At 39.1% G+C, this 17,508-nt stretch overlaps 2 protein-coding genes across 3 annotated transcripts in view; both read left to right on the plus strand.

The window, feature by feature from the left end:
* Nucleotides 1-276: 276 nt before the first annotated feature.
* Nucleotides 277-8,808, plus strand: si:ch211-79k12.1 (uncharacterized protein LOC568891 homolog). The gene is made up of 7 exons (XM_053623032.1): nucleotides 277-429; nucleotides 2,252-2,373; nucleotides 3,008-3,221; nucleotides 5,545-5,699; nucleotides 6,614-6,758; nucleotides 7,078-7,219; nucleotides 8,064-8,808. Exons 1-7 carry the CDS (start codon nucleotides 372-374, stop codon nucleotides 8,149-8,151), a joined length of 924 nt encoding a protein of 307 aa, XP_053479007.1. The 5' UTR covers nucleotides 277-371; the 3' UTR covers nucleotides 8,152-8,808.
* Nucleotides 8,809-16,457: 7,649 nt separating this feature from the next.
* The window catches only part of cadm4 (cell adhesion molecule 4), a 190,739-nt gene continuing 189,688 nt past the window's right edge, over nucleotides 16,458-17,508 (plus strand). For both annotated transcript variants that reach the window (XM_053622999.1, XM_053623009.1), the window contains exon 1: nucleotides 16,458-16,692. In XM_053622999.1, coding sequence (XP_053478974.1) covers nucleotides 16,620-16,692 — 73 coding nt within the window. In that variant the 5' untranslated portion in view covers nucleotides 16,458-16,619. The remainder of the gene's footprint in view (nucleotides 16,693-17,508) is intronic.

Genomic DNA, 17,508 nt, shown 5'->3' on the forward strand with positions numbered 1-17,508 from the left:
ACTCCATGGAGACAGGTGACGCAACGAGCCTAGCGCGCGTGCACTTTGAACTAAATTAGCGCTCTAGCTGCACAGTTTAGGGAAATTACTAGAAACAAATTATGCACGTTGTTTCATTCTAGTTTGATTTCATTATTATTATTATTATTATTATTTAAAAAATCAAATAACAAGAATTAAAACTGCAGCGTGTAACGTGAGGCAAAGTTTACCATCGCCAGGTAGATTATTCATGTCATCCCTATTGAATAACACGCAAAAACAACTGAGGCTCCGCCCCCAGGAGTTACAGGCTATATAAACAAACAGAGCAAACTTTCAGTTCAGAAGTTGATTTACAAACACTGAAGAGGAAGAAAGTATCGGACAAAATGAAGGTCTTGGTTCTACTCGTCTTGGTGGTCTTCACTTTCCTGAGGAACAGCACCGGTAAATATCTTACATCTAATCTCCTGAGTCGGTTCATTTCAGTGGCAGTTTATTCCCCCCCGCCTCAGTTCATTTCCAAGTTATTCAAATGAGTCGAAATAATAATTAAAAAAAAATATTGCGTAGTCTAGTACTGAACCTCTTTGTCGACGTTTAGAAGTTGTCTGAGAAATGTTAATATGAGTAAATATTACACAGCAAAACAACTCAAGTGGTGTGTTTAGTGCTTATATGGACATTATGAAAAGACGCAAAAACAAACAACAAACAACAAAGTAGCCTGTGTGATAATTCAGCGTATTCAGGTAGACAATAACACCAAGAACTTTACAGAAAGCCTGCTCGGTTAAACAGACTCGGGTTGTTACTGTAAATTAATGACAACTATCACTGTATCACTGTTGCTCTTTCTGGGGGGAATACCGCTTGAAGTAGAACTTAAAATGGGAAGAGAATATTAAAATGTCACTGAGTCATATGAGGGAAGTGTGTGTGTGTGTGTGTACACACACAGTCCTCTGCACATTCTTATCATAAAAACAAGAAGCCAGAAAGCACCTGGATTTCCCCCACACCTTTGCACTGCAAACTGCGCCATAACAACAAAGAGGCTTCTTCCTGTTTCTGGAAACAGCCAAGCAGCTGAGCAGGACTGTACACGTTTATTTCCCTAATTATATAAATAAACACTTTAATTTATTGTAACAGCATAAATACAAAGAAAATAAAAAATAAGCAGTAAATGTAGGAGGTAGACATGGGATTAAATGAATACTATATGCCTATTATCCTACTCTAACTGATGACTTGACTGTTGTCTTGTGTACACCAGAACTACACTCACACTGTAGTTCACCATCTTGTATACCACTAAACCTGAAGAACCAGTTATACTCATGACGGTGTTTTTATAATGCGAATGCCGCTGGCAGCTTGAGGACATGACTGGCACAAAGTTCAGGAAGTTCTCTCGATTGTTCGCCTTAACAGTTTGTAAGGAAACTACCAAGCTCCTTTTAAAAACCCTGTCCCATCAAGCCAGAAGTGTTCAAAACAATGCATCGTTTAGATTCTAGTAGTAGTCTGTGTACGTTACAGTTCCAAAGCATGAAAAACAAGCAAGTTTGGAATTTATATATATACATATATACATATATATAGTTAAGTCACAATTAAATAAATTGCAATTGTTGTGAAACCTCGTCTGTTAAACATGTTTATGCCTTACAACTTCCCTTTGTAGAGCAACAGTGCTGTAACTGGGGGTATGGATCTTTTTTTTCTTTTCTTTTTTTTCTGGGCCAGAAAAATCTAAACAGCCGGAAAGTATCCAGATATCAATATTGCGAATATAAGTTATCTAATCAAGGTATCTTTCAAATGACACTTGAGATTATTACAGGCCCGGGGGGGGGGGGGGGGGGGGGGGGGTCTTATTGCTTTGTAGGGATGTAATGCATAAAATTACATCACAGCAACACGATGGGATATTTTAATATATGACAAAAGACCTCAGTGTTTGTTAATCAAGATCCCTTAAATGACAGCTGTTTAAATGAACCGGATTCAATTGCTCAGGAATACTTAAAGTATCTGAATGAGTCAAGTTTAGAATTTTAATGACACATTTTGAATGCAAAAATAAAGTATGAATCATTAATGAATAGACTATTATTATTATTATTATTATTATTATTAGTTATAACTCATTGGTTCTATGTGAATAAACATCACTGTCTGTTAACTCTTGAAAGAATAAAGTTTTTACAGTGTAAGCTGTGCTTTCTTGTAGTGTTCATATGTGTGTGTGTGTGTGTTTCAGCTTCTCTGTTCGTGCAAGGTCCTACTGAAACTGTCTTGGAGGGAGATAGTGTGACTTTGGAATGTCTCGACTCGGAGTCTGAGCTCAACATGAGCTCAGTGCACTTTGAAAGGCTATCAAGGGTGAGGTCAATTATGCGTTAGTGATGACATGTCTCCTTCATAGAATACATGCCATATCGCTTCAAATAGCCGGAAGCAGACCAAAAGAATAGTATGCTGGTTTATTTAAGGATCTGAACGGCTGATTTGTTTGGAAATCTTTGTGACGGTATGAGCCGGGTCGCTGAGGTGAATCATTATCCCGGTGATCAGGTCTCTGCTGTGTTATCCTAACTGAGAAAAGGACAAAAAGCAGCAGATTGGGGTTTGGTTATTGAGGAAAGCTGTTCAAAAGAACAGCCGGGGAGCAGTGTGTGTGTGTTCTAGGGGGCCACAGAGAGCACTTCTCACTTTGTTTAATTAACACATCACAGCAGTTGGTCTTGGGAGGAATCGTGGCATCTGCCACGGCACAGAGATTGTGTTCAGTGGCATTGAAACTCAGTGTTTATTAATTCTATGCTCAGATCTATTCTCAATAAAGCTGTCAAAGAGATGGAGCTTCTTGAAAAATGTCTGCGGTATGAAATCTATGCTAGGGATTTACAGTCAAGGAATCGTGTAGTCAGGGGTGCTCTTTAGTCAGAATTTTTGTGACCTGTGTTATGGAGGCGTTCTACTGCTTGAATGTCTTTCTCTTTTTTTTTTCCTGCAGCACGCGCAGATGTGGCATCGGCTGGATATGTATGGGTACGGTTATTACTACCGCCGCTGTTTCTGGTATGACGCGGACGTGAGCAGAGAAGATGGCCGTCTGCTTCTTATGTTAGGCAGAGTCCAGACCTGGTCTTCTGGAGTGTACCGCTGTGTGTCTGACAACATCACTGACCTGGACAATTCATCACTGCCTTTTAAGCTGACCGTGCACTGTGAGTTCTTTTCTTTTGTTAGCACTGGATGTCACATCGACACTGACACCTCTTATGATTGTATAACAATACAATTGCAAGACTGATTTAAAAAAAAAGAAAGAAATCCAAAATATCTTCTGCTAAATTATCAGCATGAGCAACATTTATGAACATAAACATACAAAATGGTAGGTGTGTGCACACAGATGTGAATGCAAATACAGTTAGAGGTGGAAGTCATGTGACCATGTCTAAACCACCAGTTTAGTTCATATGCTCATACTCATCCAGATATATACTGGATATACTCGTAGATCAAAATGATATATTTTCTGTAATATGAACATCATTAAAAGTTTTAAGTTGGATATATATATATATATATATATAATATAATAGCTCAAATTGTTAGACAACAATTGGGCAAAGCTGAAAATTGGACTCATCAGAGAAGATGAAATTACTCCAGTCCTCCACTGTCCAATCCTTACGGTCTTTTGCAAACTTCAGCCTGGCTCTTCTTTGTTTCTCATTGATGAAGGGTTTTTTTCTATCTTTGCACAACTTGAGCCTTGCCCCTAGGAGCCTGTTTCGAACTGTCTTCCCCGTACACTTCACCCAAGCTGCCATTTGCAGTTCTTTTGATGTCATCCTACGGTTGTTGAGTGACATTCGAATGAATTGGTGGGAGAGTTGTTTTATCGCCCTCTGCCGGTCTGTAGCTTTGTTGTCCCCAATGTCTGCTGCTTGACCTTGTCGCCGTCTTTGAAATTTTAAGGATGGAAGCAACCCTAACCATGGCATGGTCAATAGTTTTTTGTTTTTTTTTAAATCCAATTACTTTTGAGGTACTACTAGCACTGTCTTTGCCAACCAGCTGGTTCTATTGCATCGAGGATAGTGATGACCACAGCAGTGGTTTTTATACTTTTCCTCATTAAATAAGATTTGGGTCAGGTGATTACCTATTCAGTACCTTGTTCAGTAGAACAAGGTGTGCTGGTGTTGGAATTCAACAGACACTGGAATGGAATAGCTGCCATACATGTAGAGATGCTGATTTAAGATTTTTTCTTGCTGTGTGTGTGTGTGTGTGTGTGTGTGTGTGTGTAATATATATATAATTATAATGAGATTAGCAGAGCTGCTGATGTAAGATTGTGTGTGTGGCAAGTGTAGCTCAGGTGACACAAGTTGAAAATAATACTTTGAAACTATATTGCCCATGCGAGCTGAGGCAGAGGGAAAATTATTGTTCTGTCAAGATGACAGAACTGGGCTTGATATTGAGTGGTGGTTATGCTCTGTCTCCGAACGAGTCGATAATGGTGGCTTATCAGAAAAACGCAGCGGGGTAGATGGAAGGATTACTAGAACGGGTCAATACACGCATATCTGAAGAAAATGTCCATTACACGTATTATTATGGTGAGCCAAGACTTTATAGACTATAATTATTATTTCTATTGATCAGTCTCAGAGCTGTAAGTTCTTTGCTGTAAGGCCAGGCTTTTTCTGTTTCTAAAGAAACCTAAAATGCTGCAAAGGAGCATGATCACATTAGTGTTCAAAAGCATCACACATAGTTCTTGTGTGATTATCAGTGTAATCTGTAGAGGTTATGACTGCTAGTTTTACGGATGTTTTTACTTTTGATTGATTTTTTTTTTTTCTTTCAGTTTTTGTCCCACTCTCTCAGTCTTTTCCAGTACATGACACTTACAGTCTTTAAGGAAAAAGGCTAATATGCTCTTCCTCCATGATGCAGGCAATGGCAAATAATTTAGCCATTTTGACCAAAGACAGCTGACGATAAAGTTCTTTTCTGTGTCATGAAATTTTAATTTAGATCTCAGCGTGAGCTCTGCTATGACGCAAAACTCACACGACAGCTACAACATGCTTATAGACAGTAATATACCCTTATTCCCAAAAGCTTAGAGAAAAATATCTGTTTACGCAGCCTTTTTTTTTTCCTTCTGCACAAGTCCAGATCACCCTGATTGTTGACGTAAGCAGATTGTAGTTATTTTCTTTAATCACATTGAATGTGTTTGGAAGATCTTCATCATATAATCTGGCATGGAGAACACGTTATCACACAATCTGTTGACAGCTGAAACTGCACAGTGTAAAAATAGGCTTTAGAGGAACGTGCTAACTTCCCAGTGCTTTGTAACATAACAAAACAAATGTTTGGTTTTTTTTGTTAATTTGAATAAACATGCAGACATCTAACACAGGGGCCTAGTTGAATTGCATGCACCACCATATTTATCATGCTTCCCCATATTTTGGCTGTATCTTTTTAATCCGTTGTTTCCTCCACTAACTTCCTCAGATATGCGAGAGGTGTCGGTGAACAGAGCCGGCGCAAACATCTTCTCTCACTACTTGGCCCCACAGGACGACCTGCGTGTACCGCTAGGGGACGATGTGGAGCTGGACTGCTCTACCTCTGCCTCTGAGACTCCTCAGTACTCTTGGAGCAAAGAGGTACATTTCAGGACCAAAAACCAATGTGTGAAATCTTAATGTTGTAATGATAAGGAGTCCATTTGTTGTGAATACTGTAGCTAAGAGGTAATTGGTTTTTATAAGGCAGTGGTTTTGCCTCATGGTAATAAATGCGATTTGTAATTTGAAACACACGCTCAAAAACAAGTGAAATGTAAAGAAATACACCCAAAAGCAATGAGAACGTACACTGCTCCAATGGAATTGTGGTCACCAGCATTAATGGCCTTGTCATCTACAGAGTAAATAATAATAGCGCTTAAATGGAACCCTGTGGTGCTCCTTTATTAAGATTTAAGAACTCCGCTGAACTCCACTGAACACCATCAGTGAACATAAACTGAATTCTCTCGCTTGGTGTCATCTCAGTGTTGTTATTCAAAGCACATTACAGAAATCAATGAAGAGGGCACTGAATGACAACAGGTTGTTAAGACGACAATCACTGATTAACATCATCAGACTCCTCGTACAGTCTGATGAGGTCTAATCCGTTTTAATAGTAATGGAAAATTTTATGAGAAAACTGCTTAATAGAAAATAATTAGAGCATCAGTCTTTGTAAAATGACCGTCAGTCCTTATGTAACTTCGAGTATCCTCAGTTTTAAATAAGAGGACAGTGGATGACTGTGGTTTAGCAGCAGGATTATCAGATGCAAGGCTGGGATATCAAAATGATTACTCAAATTTTTCTTCATTAGACTTTGTTTGACAAGCCACACACAGCCTCCACTGCCAAAAATAATTTGTATGATAAGGTTGATGTTCACTTTGTCTTTAAAAACTTTTGCTAGCAGTTTTTGTTCTGTTGTTTTTGTTTTTTTCCTTCCTCGTTACTCTATTTTTAACCCATAGACTACAGGATAAATCTGTTTTTGTGTCACTCTGCAGGGAGAGGACTGGATGGTTCCCAGTAGTAAGCTAAAGCTGAAGCAACTGAGGGAGCAGGACAGTGGGCAATACACATGCATGGCTCAGCACCCATCTGTGAGCTCCCTTATCAAGAAACGGACCATCAACCTCACTGTCCTGCCAGGTCAGTCATATCTACAGGAGGCACCACAGGGCTGGTGAAAAGGCGTGGTAAAAAAATGACCTAATCGCTCCATGAGCTGTACTGCGCCTTACTGATGTTCTTGTTAATGGTCATATGTGTCCTGTACATTTGAGTGTGTGATTATGTTAAGTCACTCAAGCTAAAGGGCTGTTGGATACTCAATTACATCTACAATTAAAGTGAATGGTTGGGTAGAGCTCTGGGTGGGTAGAGATGTGCTTAAGAAGACTGAAACAATCAATGAGGAAAGAAACAACAGAGAAAATGGTTTGATTTGCTTTGCGTTTGTGCATCACAGAGGATTCTGCATGGTATGAGACGACAACTGGACACATTTATCTCATGTTGGCTGCAGTAGGAGTGGTTCTCTTCGCGATCATCCTCTCCATGATGGTGTTCTTGTGCCGCCGGGCCAGACGGAACAAGAGCAAGGGACCGATGTAAGTAGCACACGCTGGTTTGAGTATAATTGCACTTCCAGTACGGAAGTGGCATACAGGTGATTCAACAAGTGAGTTGCCATTTAGCTCTTTTAACTCATTTACTTTAGGAATTTATCATTTTCTACACGTGCATTTAACCATTTAAAAAAAACTCTGGCAAGAGTAATTTTTTAAGGCATCTTGCCAGAGTTTTGGGACAGGCAAAAATGCCTGTATTCAAAGTGTAAATGATTATTAATGTTTTAAGTTATATATCTCCATTATACACACGGGTTGTTTGGAAGCACACTTTACCAGTGTTCAATTTTGGTGTTATTATTATTATTATTATTTTACTGTCTATACATATTTGCAATTTTAATATCAATTTGACACAAATGGCGCCCCAATTGTCGAATCACCTACTGACAGAGGCACCTCCATTCCCTGCATTCAGTATTGTGCAGGTGTAACAAGGGAAATGGGAAATTATTGCCGGATGTTATATCATTGCACGTATTAGATGATTTAGGAATAGGGCAGATTACAAAGCCACAGAGCAATTATACAGTCGTGTTAGACTTGAGAACTGATGGTCTGGCTCCATTAGTAATGCTTTCTCGCTGTGCAGTGGTTATGGGGTGCAATGCCTGTCGCGCTTGCATTTTATACTGTCAGTGCTGTCCAGAAAGACCAGATCCATCTGTGCCTCCTTCACTAGTCTGCTTCATACTCCTTCTATTCCATTATATTCTTTTGGAACTTTGTGCCATTTGCTTAGTATTCTCTCCTTGTTGTTTTTAAATAAACTGCTACCTTCTCTCTGTCTCTATTCCTTATTCTTATCTTTACTCTTTTCCAGTGATGACCACTCCCAGAAGAAGCCTATCTACAAGAGCAGTGTGGAGTCTCTGCCTTCCACTGCTGGAGACAAACAACCGCTGGTGTAATGAGAGAGGGGGAGAGGGGAGAGAGGTGGATGAGGATGGGGAATGTTGAGGAGGTTTAGGAGAGAAAGAGCCTGCCAGATTGGATAAGAGATGGTTTTGCTAGTGAAACACAGGCCATGAATCGAATCGAAGACAGTAGGAAAAGGGTGTGTGGAAACGATAGACAGGCATGATTGTTTCACGGTAATGGTTCCAATTCAGCAGGTTTGGCAGCAGTCCTCCTCAACAAAAGGTGTGCAGTTTTCTCTATATTGATTTCAGAACCCAACAAAATTGAGATTCATGCTTGTTGTCAAAGACAGGGACTGAGTATGCTGGTGTGAGCTTTAAATCTCTGATCTTTGAGGTATAACCGCGTGCAAACCCTTTCCTGCTAGTCATTCTTCTAGCCTTGAGTTGTAAACAAGTCTCTTTCACTGGCAGCATCATTCTGTTTGACAATCATTCTGGTGTACACAATAGAATACAGAAACTTTAGGTGCAGTGTTTATTCTTATGTTCTCTATTTTACTTGATAGTACCATTGCTAAATGAAATTGTAAGACTATATATATAAAATATGATAGCACTTTAAATCTTTTGCACTATATTTTATCATTCCTTTGTACTTTTTTTCAAAGTTAATTACATTAAACATCTTTTAAAATACATATAAAACTTGTCATTTGTGTTAATGATTTAATTTGGACAAGGACTCCTAAACTATTACTGCAGGCTATGGATAATTGCCCTCATCTATCTTATTTATTTATTTATTTGTTTGTTTGTTTGTTTATTTTAGTGAAGTTGTGTATAAATGTTTTCATAATGTTTTATTTTGGGTAAGCGGTTCTCCCATGTGGTGCAACAGAAAAACTTTCACCGTATCATTGGGAAATCATGAGTTCAAATCCTTATGAAGAAATCTGTGGCCAAGAGCCAAGCGAGCGAATGCAGACATGCTCTCTGGGTGGGAAGGACTGTATAATCTTTCTTCCTGTCAATCACAGCGACACTAGCCAATCATCAAGGTTTCCTTATACATTAACTTCCACAAACTCAAGAATTCTTGTAGGACATGTTGTGCAAAGTCTACAAATGACTTATAAATAAATGAATTCATACCCAGATAGATAAATGAGGTATAGTAATGTGAAGGTCTGTCCATGATTAACAGAAATCCCATTACATACATACATTCCTGTATATCCAGGACACCATTCCATCCTCGAGAACTCACTTAGTCACTGCTGCAGCTCTCGTTTTGACTCATCCATAGTGTCTTCTAATAAGAAGAGAATAATGTCTTTTCACCAAGCCTCAGGAGAACCTTCTAAAGTAATAATTTCAGACCGAGCAGGTTTACCATCATCATGAAAAATCACCAAATCTATAAAAACACATTTTTCCTCCTTAGGAGTACTACATTATCGGACAAAAGGTGAAGACACTCCCGAGACCCTTTAAAGATTTAAGTGTCGAGACCCTTTAAAGATTTAAAATCACTAAAGATGTAAGCTCTATGTGTATGTGTTTAGCAAATGAATATCACAGGGCTGCCAAATTACAGTCTTTTATTCAATGCAGAGCACATTTTGGGCTCTCAATCAAATTTCCTGTACATCTTCTGCTCTGATCTTAATCAAAGCGCAGTTTCAGAGTTTGATGCTATAAACCAAAGCAAAACAAAAAAGATCTTGAGGCTGCAAATATCCTGAGGCAGGCTCTGGATTTCAATAAGGTCTTCAAACGGGGTGTGCGAAAAAGAAATGGTTTGAGGGAAGGTCAAACTAGAAAAAAAAAGGCTTTAAGGCTGTACTAGAGGGGAAAAAGTCTTAACGTGCGAGCTGTACTAGCAAAAATGGTCTCACGGCAGGTTTAGCTATAAAAAAAAAAAAATCACATTAAAAATGACATAAAAGGTCTATTATCTAAGTGTGCTGCATGAATGGTATCCTACTTAATATTCTACAGATCTCCTGCCTCAATCTGGAATTGGTTATATGGCATCCATCCATCTTTGACAACTTCACTTCTTATATTACCTCCTATATGATGTTAACTGTAGTGAGGAGCAACACTTCATTAATGTCCATACTATCGTAACTGCAAATTTGATTACTACTCTTCATGCCATTTTTATGTTCGATTTTATCACTGTGCAGCTGACCGGGGGATGTCGTTAATAATGCAAAAGCAACTCCTTTTTTTTTTTTTTTTTTTTAAACAAAGACTCTATATTACAGCGCCACGCGCCACAGAGCACAACTGGGAAAATGTTATTGGGTAGATTTTTCATGTCTTCTACATCCTACAGTACCTTGCTAGTGTGTTTGGTTCTAAATGAGGTGGTGGCGGGGTGTTCAATAGGGCTAATGTCCAAAATCACTACTATATACTACACCCTTATTCGGAATGGAGAAACAACCTACACTTACCAAAATGATGCAGATGACGATTGGAAAACCACCAGAAAATGTTTGTCCGAAGTCATTCTGTTCAGTTTCAGTGAACCTGTGAGACCCTATCAGCTCAGACTAGTCTCCCCGACCTCTCTTATCAACAAGGTGTTTCTGCCTGCAGGAACTGCCACTCATTGGATGTTTTTGTTTCTTGCACCATTCTATGAAACTCAGAAGACTGTTGGGCCAGGAGATCAGCAATTTCTGAAATATTCAAACCAGTCTGGCTGGCACCAACAACCACGCCACAGTTAAAGCCCAAAAGATCACACTTTCCCCCATTCTGATGACTGATGTGAACATTAATTTCACATTTTATGCATTGCACAATTGCCACATAATTGGCTGATTGGATAACTGTAATAATGAGCAGGTGTACAGGCGTTCCGTTTATAGTGGTTGGTTAGTGCATTTTTGTACAGCATTCAGTTAAATATAAAATTTAAACAGTGCTACAGCTAGTCACGTGTACAACCTTTAAAAGTTAAGGTGGTAATGACAAATATCAGAGAAAACCCATCCGTTCATCCATTTTCCATACCGCTTATCCTACACAAGGTCGCAGGGAGCCTGGAGCCTATCCCAGGGAACTCTGGGCTACCCTGGATGGGGTGCCATTCCATCACAGGGCACAATCACATACACATTCACACATTACGGACAATTTGGAAATACCACTCAGCCTACAGCGTGTGTCTTTGGACTGGGGGAGGAAACTGTAGTAAACACTACACACACAGGGTGGAGGCTGGATTCAAATCCCCAACCCCAGAAGTGTGAGAGAAACGTGCTACTCACTAAGTCACCGTGCCCCCCATCAGAGAAAACATTTGATGTACTTTAATGTCATGATGAGTTTGCATAAACAAAGTAAACAAATCAGATATGTTCTATTGAATACCATTCCACTTGCACTTTAAAGCCGACTCACTGCCAAACTAACGGAATTATGGGATGGCCGAGTTTGTAGACTGCCTATATTGATATCCTCGTTCTAATGTGTTACTTACACAGGGACTTGCGCCACATAATGTTTTCATGGTGACGTTTTCTGTTAGGAATTGTTTTTAACAATCTTGGAAGGAGTCTCCAGTGTCAGCACTTCACTTAAAGGGGTCATATGATGATTTTAAAAGTTTATTATTTTGTTTATTGGGTGTAATAAAATAGGTTAAAAAGCTTTAATGTTTAAAAATAAAAATAAAAAAAACTCCATTTAACTTCTATTTAACCTTATAACCTCTATTATTTTACCTCTATTCCCAGTCTGTCTAAAACATGGAGTTCCGGTTTCTCCGAAGCCCCTCCTTCCGGGAAGCCCAGAGTTGCTCTGATTGGCCAGCTGACCCATTGCGTTGTGATTGGCCAAAAGCCTCAAGCATGTGTCAGAAATGTAACGCCCCTTACCATAATCACAAGCTTCAGCTTCCAAGGCTTCTAAAGCAATTATAAACAAAGTTAATAATGTCGTCGGTTTTACCGTATCAGTTCGAACCTGAGTCAGATTCTGAAAATGCGGCTGATCGAGCAGATCAATCGGTACCACCTTTGCAAGCATGTCTTTTCGAGCAGAACGTTTCACAGTGGTGAAACTTTTTTGTAACTCTCTTACCTTTCAGATACGCTGTTATAGCAGTTTAATTTGTCTTCATCACGGTAGCAACTTTATCTCCTGCAGTGACAGCACAAAATACAGTTTACAAAAAAATTCATTGATTAAAAATATCAAAAATTATGCTGGCATTATGCGGATATTTCAAATTGTGACGTAGACGCTTACGGAAGTAATATCTGGACTCCGATCGAGGCGTTTCAGGCAGGTCTGGAGCAGTGTTCTCTGTTAGATAGAATAAATCCCTTTGTGGCAGACTATGAGCTTTGCAGATCGTATACATGCACAAACAGACACATCACACACACTAAAAGAAAAGGAAAACGGTTAACCCCCCCCCCCCCCCCCCCCCCAAAAAAAAAAAAAAAACATCATATGACCGCTTTAAGTGTAAGTGTCACAAGTTTCAGAATGGAAGGCTTTGGCTTTGAGGGTTCTCTGTAATATGTCAAGCTAATCGTCTTAGTGGGCTGAATCAGCTATTACCAGTTTAACAGTTTATGGTGAGTGGAGTAAACCTCTGACAAATCCTTAACAAACACATACAGGCTACTTCTATACTCTATATTTCTATACATTTTGTCTACTTTGTCCAGACAGATCAGTTCCATGCCAGCAAAATGTCTCCCACAGCACAACAGCATAGCAGGACCACCACTTAACCTTTAATTCCTCACCCAGCCGTATTTGTCGGAATTGCATAGTTCGTTTATTTAAGCTCTTATACGTGATGAAAGGGAACAGTAGAAAATATATCTCCTGTACAATATTGTACAGTTTAGGTGCGGCAATAAACTATGAATAAACTCCCTGATGAAAAACTGACATGACAAATATACTCACATGTGAATAAAGATTTATACAGCCATTCAATTCTGCTTTTTATGACTCTTAATAAAAAAGATTGTGGGCCATACAGACTTCACTGGTACAATGTGACCAATCCCAAAATAACACACACACACACACACACACACAGGGATATATTTTGTTGTAGGTATCTCCATTAATATGTAAGGGAAATCATTTACGCACACAAGGCCCTGCAAGCTATTGAAACGAGAAAACATTTCCTGTGCACCACCTTGTTATCCACGGAAGCGCTTTATTGCAGTCGACTGTAGCCAGCGGCAATTTGAATCAGCATAGTTTTATGAAGACACCTGAGAAAGATGTTGCTGTTCCACAACAATATACTTTCAGGCTGCATTCACGAAAGAGATATAGGTGTTAGTTTATCAACAAAGCAAAATATGAAGCCTAAACAGAGCCGGCTTGCAAAGCTGGGATCTTTTCTACGGAAAACATCTCGACTTGGTAATTTCTTACCGCCTAAATGTTGACATATCTCTGTTTGGAGATATTCAAAAAGGATTTGACATTAATAACAATTTTTTTTTAAGAAATAAAACAACAAGAACAACAACTATACATTGTTCTGAGAAGTGTAAATAAAAGATATTCTCTTCTTAAGTTGCAAACATTGGCACTGATGTGTTGCTCTGATATGTACTCCCATTCGTAGCCCACTAATCGTAGGGTTGGCGGTTCGATTCCTAGCCCACATGACTCCACATGCCGAGGTGTCCTTGGGCAAGACACTGAACCCCAAGTTGCTTCTGATACTAGCGCCTTGCATGGCAGCTCTGCTACCATTGGTGTGTGTGAGTGTATGACTGAGTGTGTGACTATATAAATGCAGACCATTTAAACATGATGCTCAGCATCCTGACTACAATATGGAAATGACAATATGAGGAGCCCCAACCCTCATGATCTGATATACTTCGAACTTGTGAACAATACAGCAGGTCCTTCACATGCCAAAGATTCGCTCTAATGTGATGTTAGATAAAGATCCTGTACCTAAACGTCCTTTATTGATGTTTCTGTGGTAGTTACAGTCGTTCTGTACAACTCAATATCCAATGACAAGGCAATTGTACGACCTAAAAAGCCCTCCACAAACACATTTAAGGAATAAAACATGACTAGACGTGCTGTCATGTGGCATGACACAAAGAGAAGCCCGAAGTTGATTATTTTCTAATAACACCAAGTTTCCTAAAACATCCCAACATTCATACCACACACCACAGTCATTTGACAACATTAACAATTTTATTGCGATCATATCATATCATATCATATCATATCATACATTTGAGCTGTTTATAGTTTGGTTTGATGTTGTGGAACATCCACCAAAATAGTTCCTGTTATCTATAAATAGTCCTTTCCTCAAAAAGTCTATTTTTCTTTATTTTTTATCTTAATAAGACAAATAATGCAATTTGTCACATAACCAAGAAGTCCTCTGTCCTGAAGGCTTTAAATAACTTTAACAAGTATAAATGAAATCCATTTGTTAGTAGACCTGCATTATGTGGAATGCCCACTATACATGTCCCTGTGAAAGAGTTGTTACTATAGAAACCATAATGTATTAGAACAAGCACATTAATAAAAACCTGTGATTTGCCCCGCAGCTAGCATTACTGCCATAGCGAGCTGCTGTAATAGAAAATTAATCAACACTTTCTGACCAATCATTTGAGAATTCGACTTTTCTCCTTAACTGCTGAGAAATCATTCCTAAAGCCCAGGATTCTTTAAAGCTGACAGTTGACAAAATAAATATAAGGATTTGTCAGAGGTTTACTCCACTCGCTATAATCTGTAATAACTGGTAATATCTGATTCTGCCCACTAAGATTGATTGGCAGACAAAGAACAGTTTAACCAGTGAGCAAATAAAACAGCCAATAAACAAATAAGCAAGGATTAAAACACAAATCAATCTATCTATCTATCTATCTATCTATCTATCTATCTATCTATCTGTCTAAAATTTCCTGTCTTTACTGGTTGCCATACCAACACTACACTGTGTAAAAAAAAAACTGCACCAAATTTCTGATGACTTTGGAAGATATCAAGGGAAGATCATTTTACCATAGCGTTAGTAAACTTTCACACGGATGTTAAGTTTCAGCTCTGTGTTTAGTGTTAATTTAAAAAGAGGCAAATATAGGTTGTTGTTGTTTTTTTTTGTTTGTTTTTTTTTTTGCATATTCCATACTCTCCCATCTTTTTCGGAATTGGGGTTGTATGATTTTCTTTGCTGCAGTATGAGAAACAGGCCAAGGAAGACATACAGGGTTGTGTGTTATCTCGTAGCCTTCATTATGTTGGCTCTGGCTTTGTTCTGTGTTCACTGTCAAGTGTTAAAATTTGTTGTATGTAAATTGACATTATTTCATAGGACTTTATGATGTTATAAGTTAATAGATGTTTGTTTGTTTTTTTTACTGACATAATGCCATAGTTTCTCTTTAACATTTCACTTCTCTTCTTTCCGGTTAAATAATGAAAAAAGTATATGTTTTATTCATAAAACAAGACCAAATATGTGTACCAGACATTTGTAAAATTAATGTCAAAAAGAAAAACGCTTTGAACACGAAGTATTTTTCCACAAAGTTGAGAAAGCAAAAAAGTGTTATGTTGTGCCCCGATCTCCCCTATCTATCTATCTATCTATCTATCTATCTATCTATCTATCTATCCTTTAGCCCTCAGCGTTGTAGTTCTCTTCACTCGCCTGGTGGTGTCGCCAAACACAAGCTTTGCAATTCGCAATTACAGCAAACCCCTTCTTGCTTCATCACATCACCTTATCAAACCAGTGAATATAGGAAGAGGCTTCTGTACCCTGCACCAAGTCCTAAGCTTCCTCTGCCTTTATTGTCTCATTGATCAGTACTGCAAATTTAGTGAAGGCGATGAAAAAAAAATAAATAAAACCCCACCATCAATTGTCCGGTTGTCCAAAGGAGACACTCTCACCTATCCAATACTTTACAATACACAGCATTCTGAGGTAACTCCATTTCATTAGCAATGCCTCAGGAGTTCTATATCAGACTGTAAAGTGTCGGAGTTTTAAAGAGCATCCTGTGGTCTGGAATGTCGTTAATGCTTGCAGTTAATCACGTTTATGGAGCATTGATTTCAATTATTTTAAAAAGGGGCGGCTTATTTATTTATTTATTTATATTTACATTTACAATCAGGCTTCTTCTCTGGGTTAAATTGCTAACCCAAACCCCGCCCATGATTACCTTTAAATTGACATCAAAGCCCCGCCTAGGATTCCTTCACCACGACGCTTATTGGTCGAGGATGAAATTAGCCACGCCCCCGCCCCCTCCCTTCCTGCCAGTTTGACAGCACTGTGAAACACGGTGGAAAACAGGAGCCTGATGCAGCCGCTCAGTTCAGCGCAGTTCTGCTCAAAGTGGCGTTAGTATGTAAGAACCAGTCGATTCCAACCGACTCTGGAGTTCAGAAAGAAACTTCACCCGTCTCGGGATCCGACTCGAAGAGGACTTAAACACGGAACTAGAGGTGCCATGGCATTACCGTCCGTTTGGAAGTACCGCGGTGTATTCTCCACGCTCCTCCTGCTGTCCTTCCTGCGCACAGGTAAAGACCAGACTCTTCTGGGTCCCTTTAATGTCACTGTTTGTGTCTCACATGTTTCCCTTCTCCAGGAATCAATCCCAGCCTGCTGTGTATTCAGTGTGTTATTATACAGTGCGCGTGTGTGAACGTGCAGCTCCTATAGGCTTTATCCCAACATTCCTTCTCCTTCTCCACATGGCATGTGATGAAAATGTTTGTGAACAGCTACGTGATGATGAAAGCCACATTGTTTCATTCAGAACTAAAAACAGAACTCAAGTACTCAAGGTACTTTTAGTTTCCTTTTCTGTTTGGGCTTCAGCCAGTTTTAAAACTGCTTTATTCCTTACACCTAGACTATATTACCCTATATACACTGTGTATATTATTATTATTATTATTATTATTATTATTATTAATATTAATATTATTGCATAGGCCATAAACAGGACGCACATGGCGTTGAAAGACCTTTTGAGCTTCTATTCATTGAAGTGACTCGGAGTGTGATGACGTCATAACCAGGCTGCGTTCCAAATGCACTAAATAGGAAGTCAATATGCTGTAAGCATAACACGCCTCATTATACACCTGTAGTAAATAGGCACTGTATGCTGATGCGGTGCTGGTGTATGGTGTAGGGTGTATGTTGTTGGTGCAGGTTGTAGTTGTGTGGTTTGGGACGGAGCCATAAGCCTATCTTCCCTTGAATTTCTGTCATTGTTCTCTTGCGCGCGCTTCCTACTGTAGCCTGCTTGCAGTACAGTCACGCCTTCCTGTCATCAGTTACAGGGTCTGATAGATTAGGTTAGGACAATATATATAATGTGTGTGTGT

Source organism: Ictalurus furcatus, chromosome 1, assembly GCF_023375685.1.
Source record: "Ictalurus furcatus strain D&B chromosome 1, Billie_1.0, whole genome shotgun sequence".
In the NCBI taxonomy this organism is placed as follows: domain Eukaryota; kingdom Metazoa; phylum Chordata; class Actinopteri; order Siluriformes; family Ictaluridae; genus Ictalurus; species Ictalurus furcatus.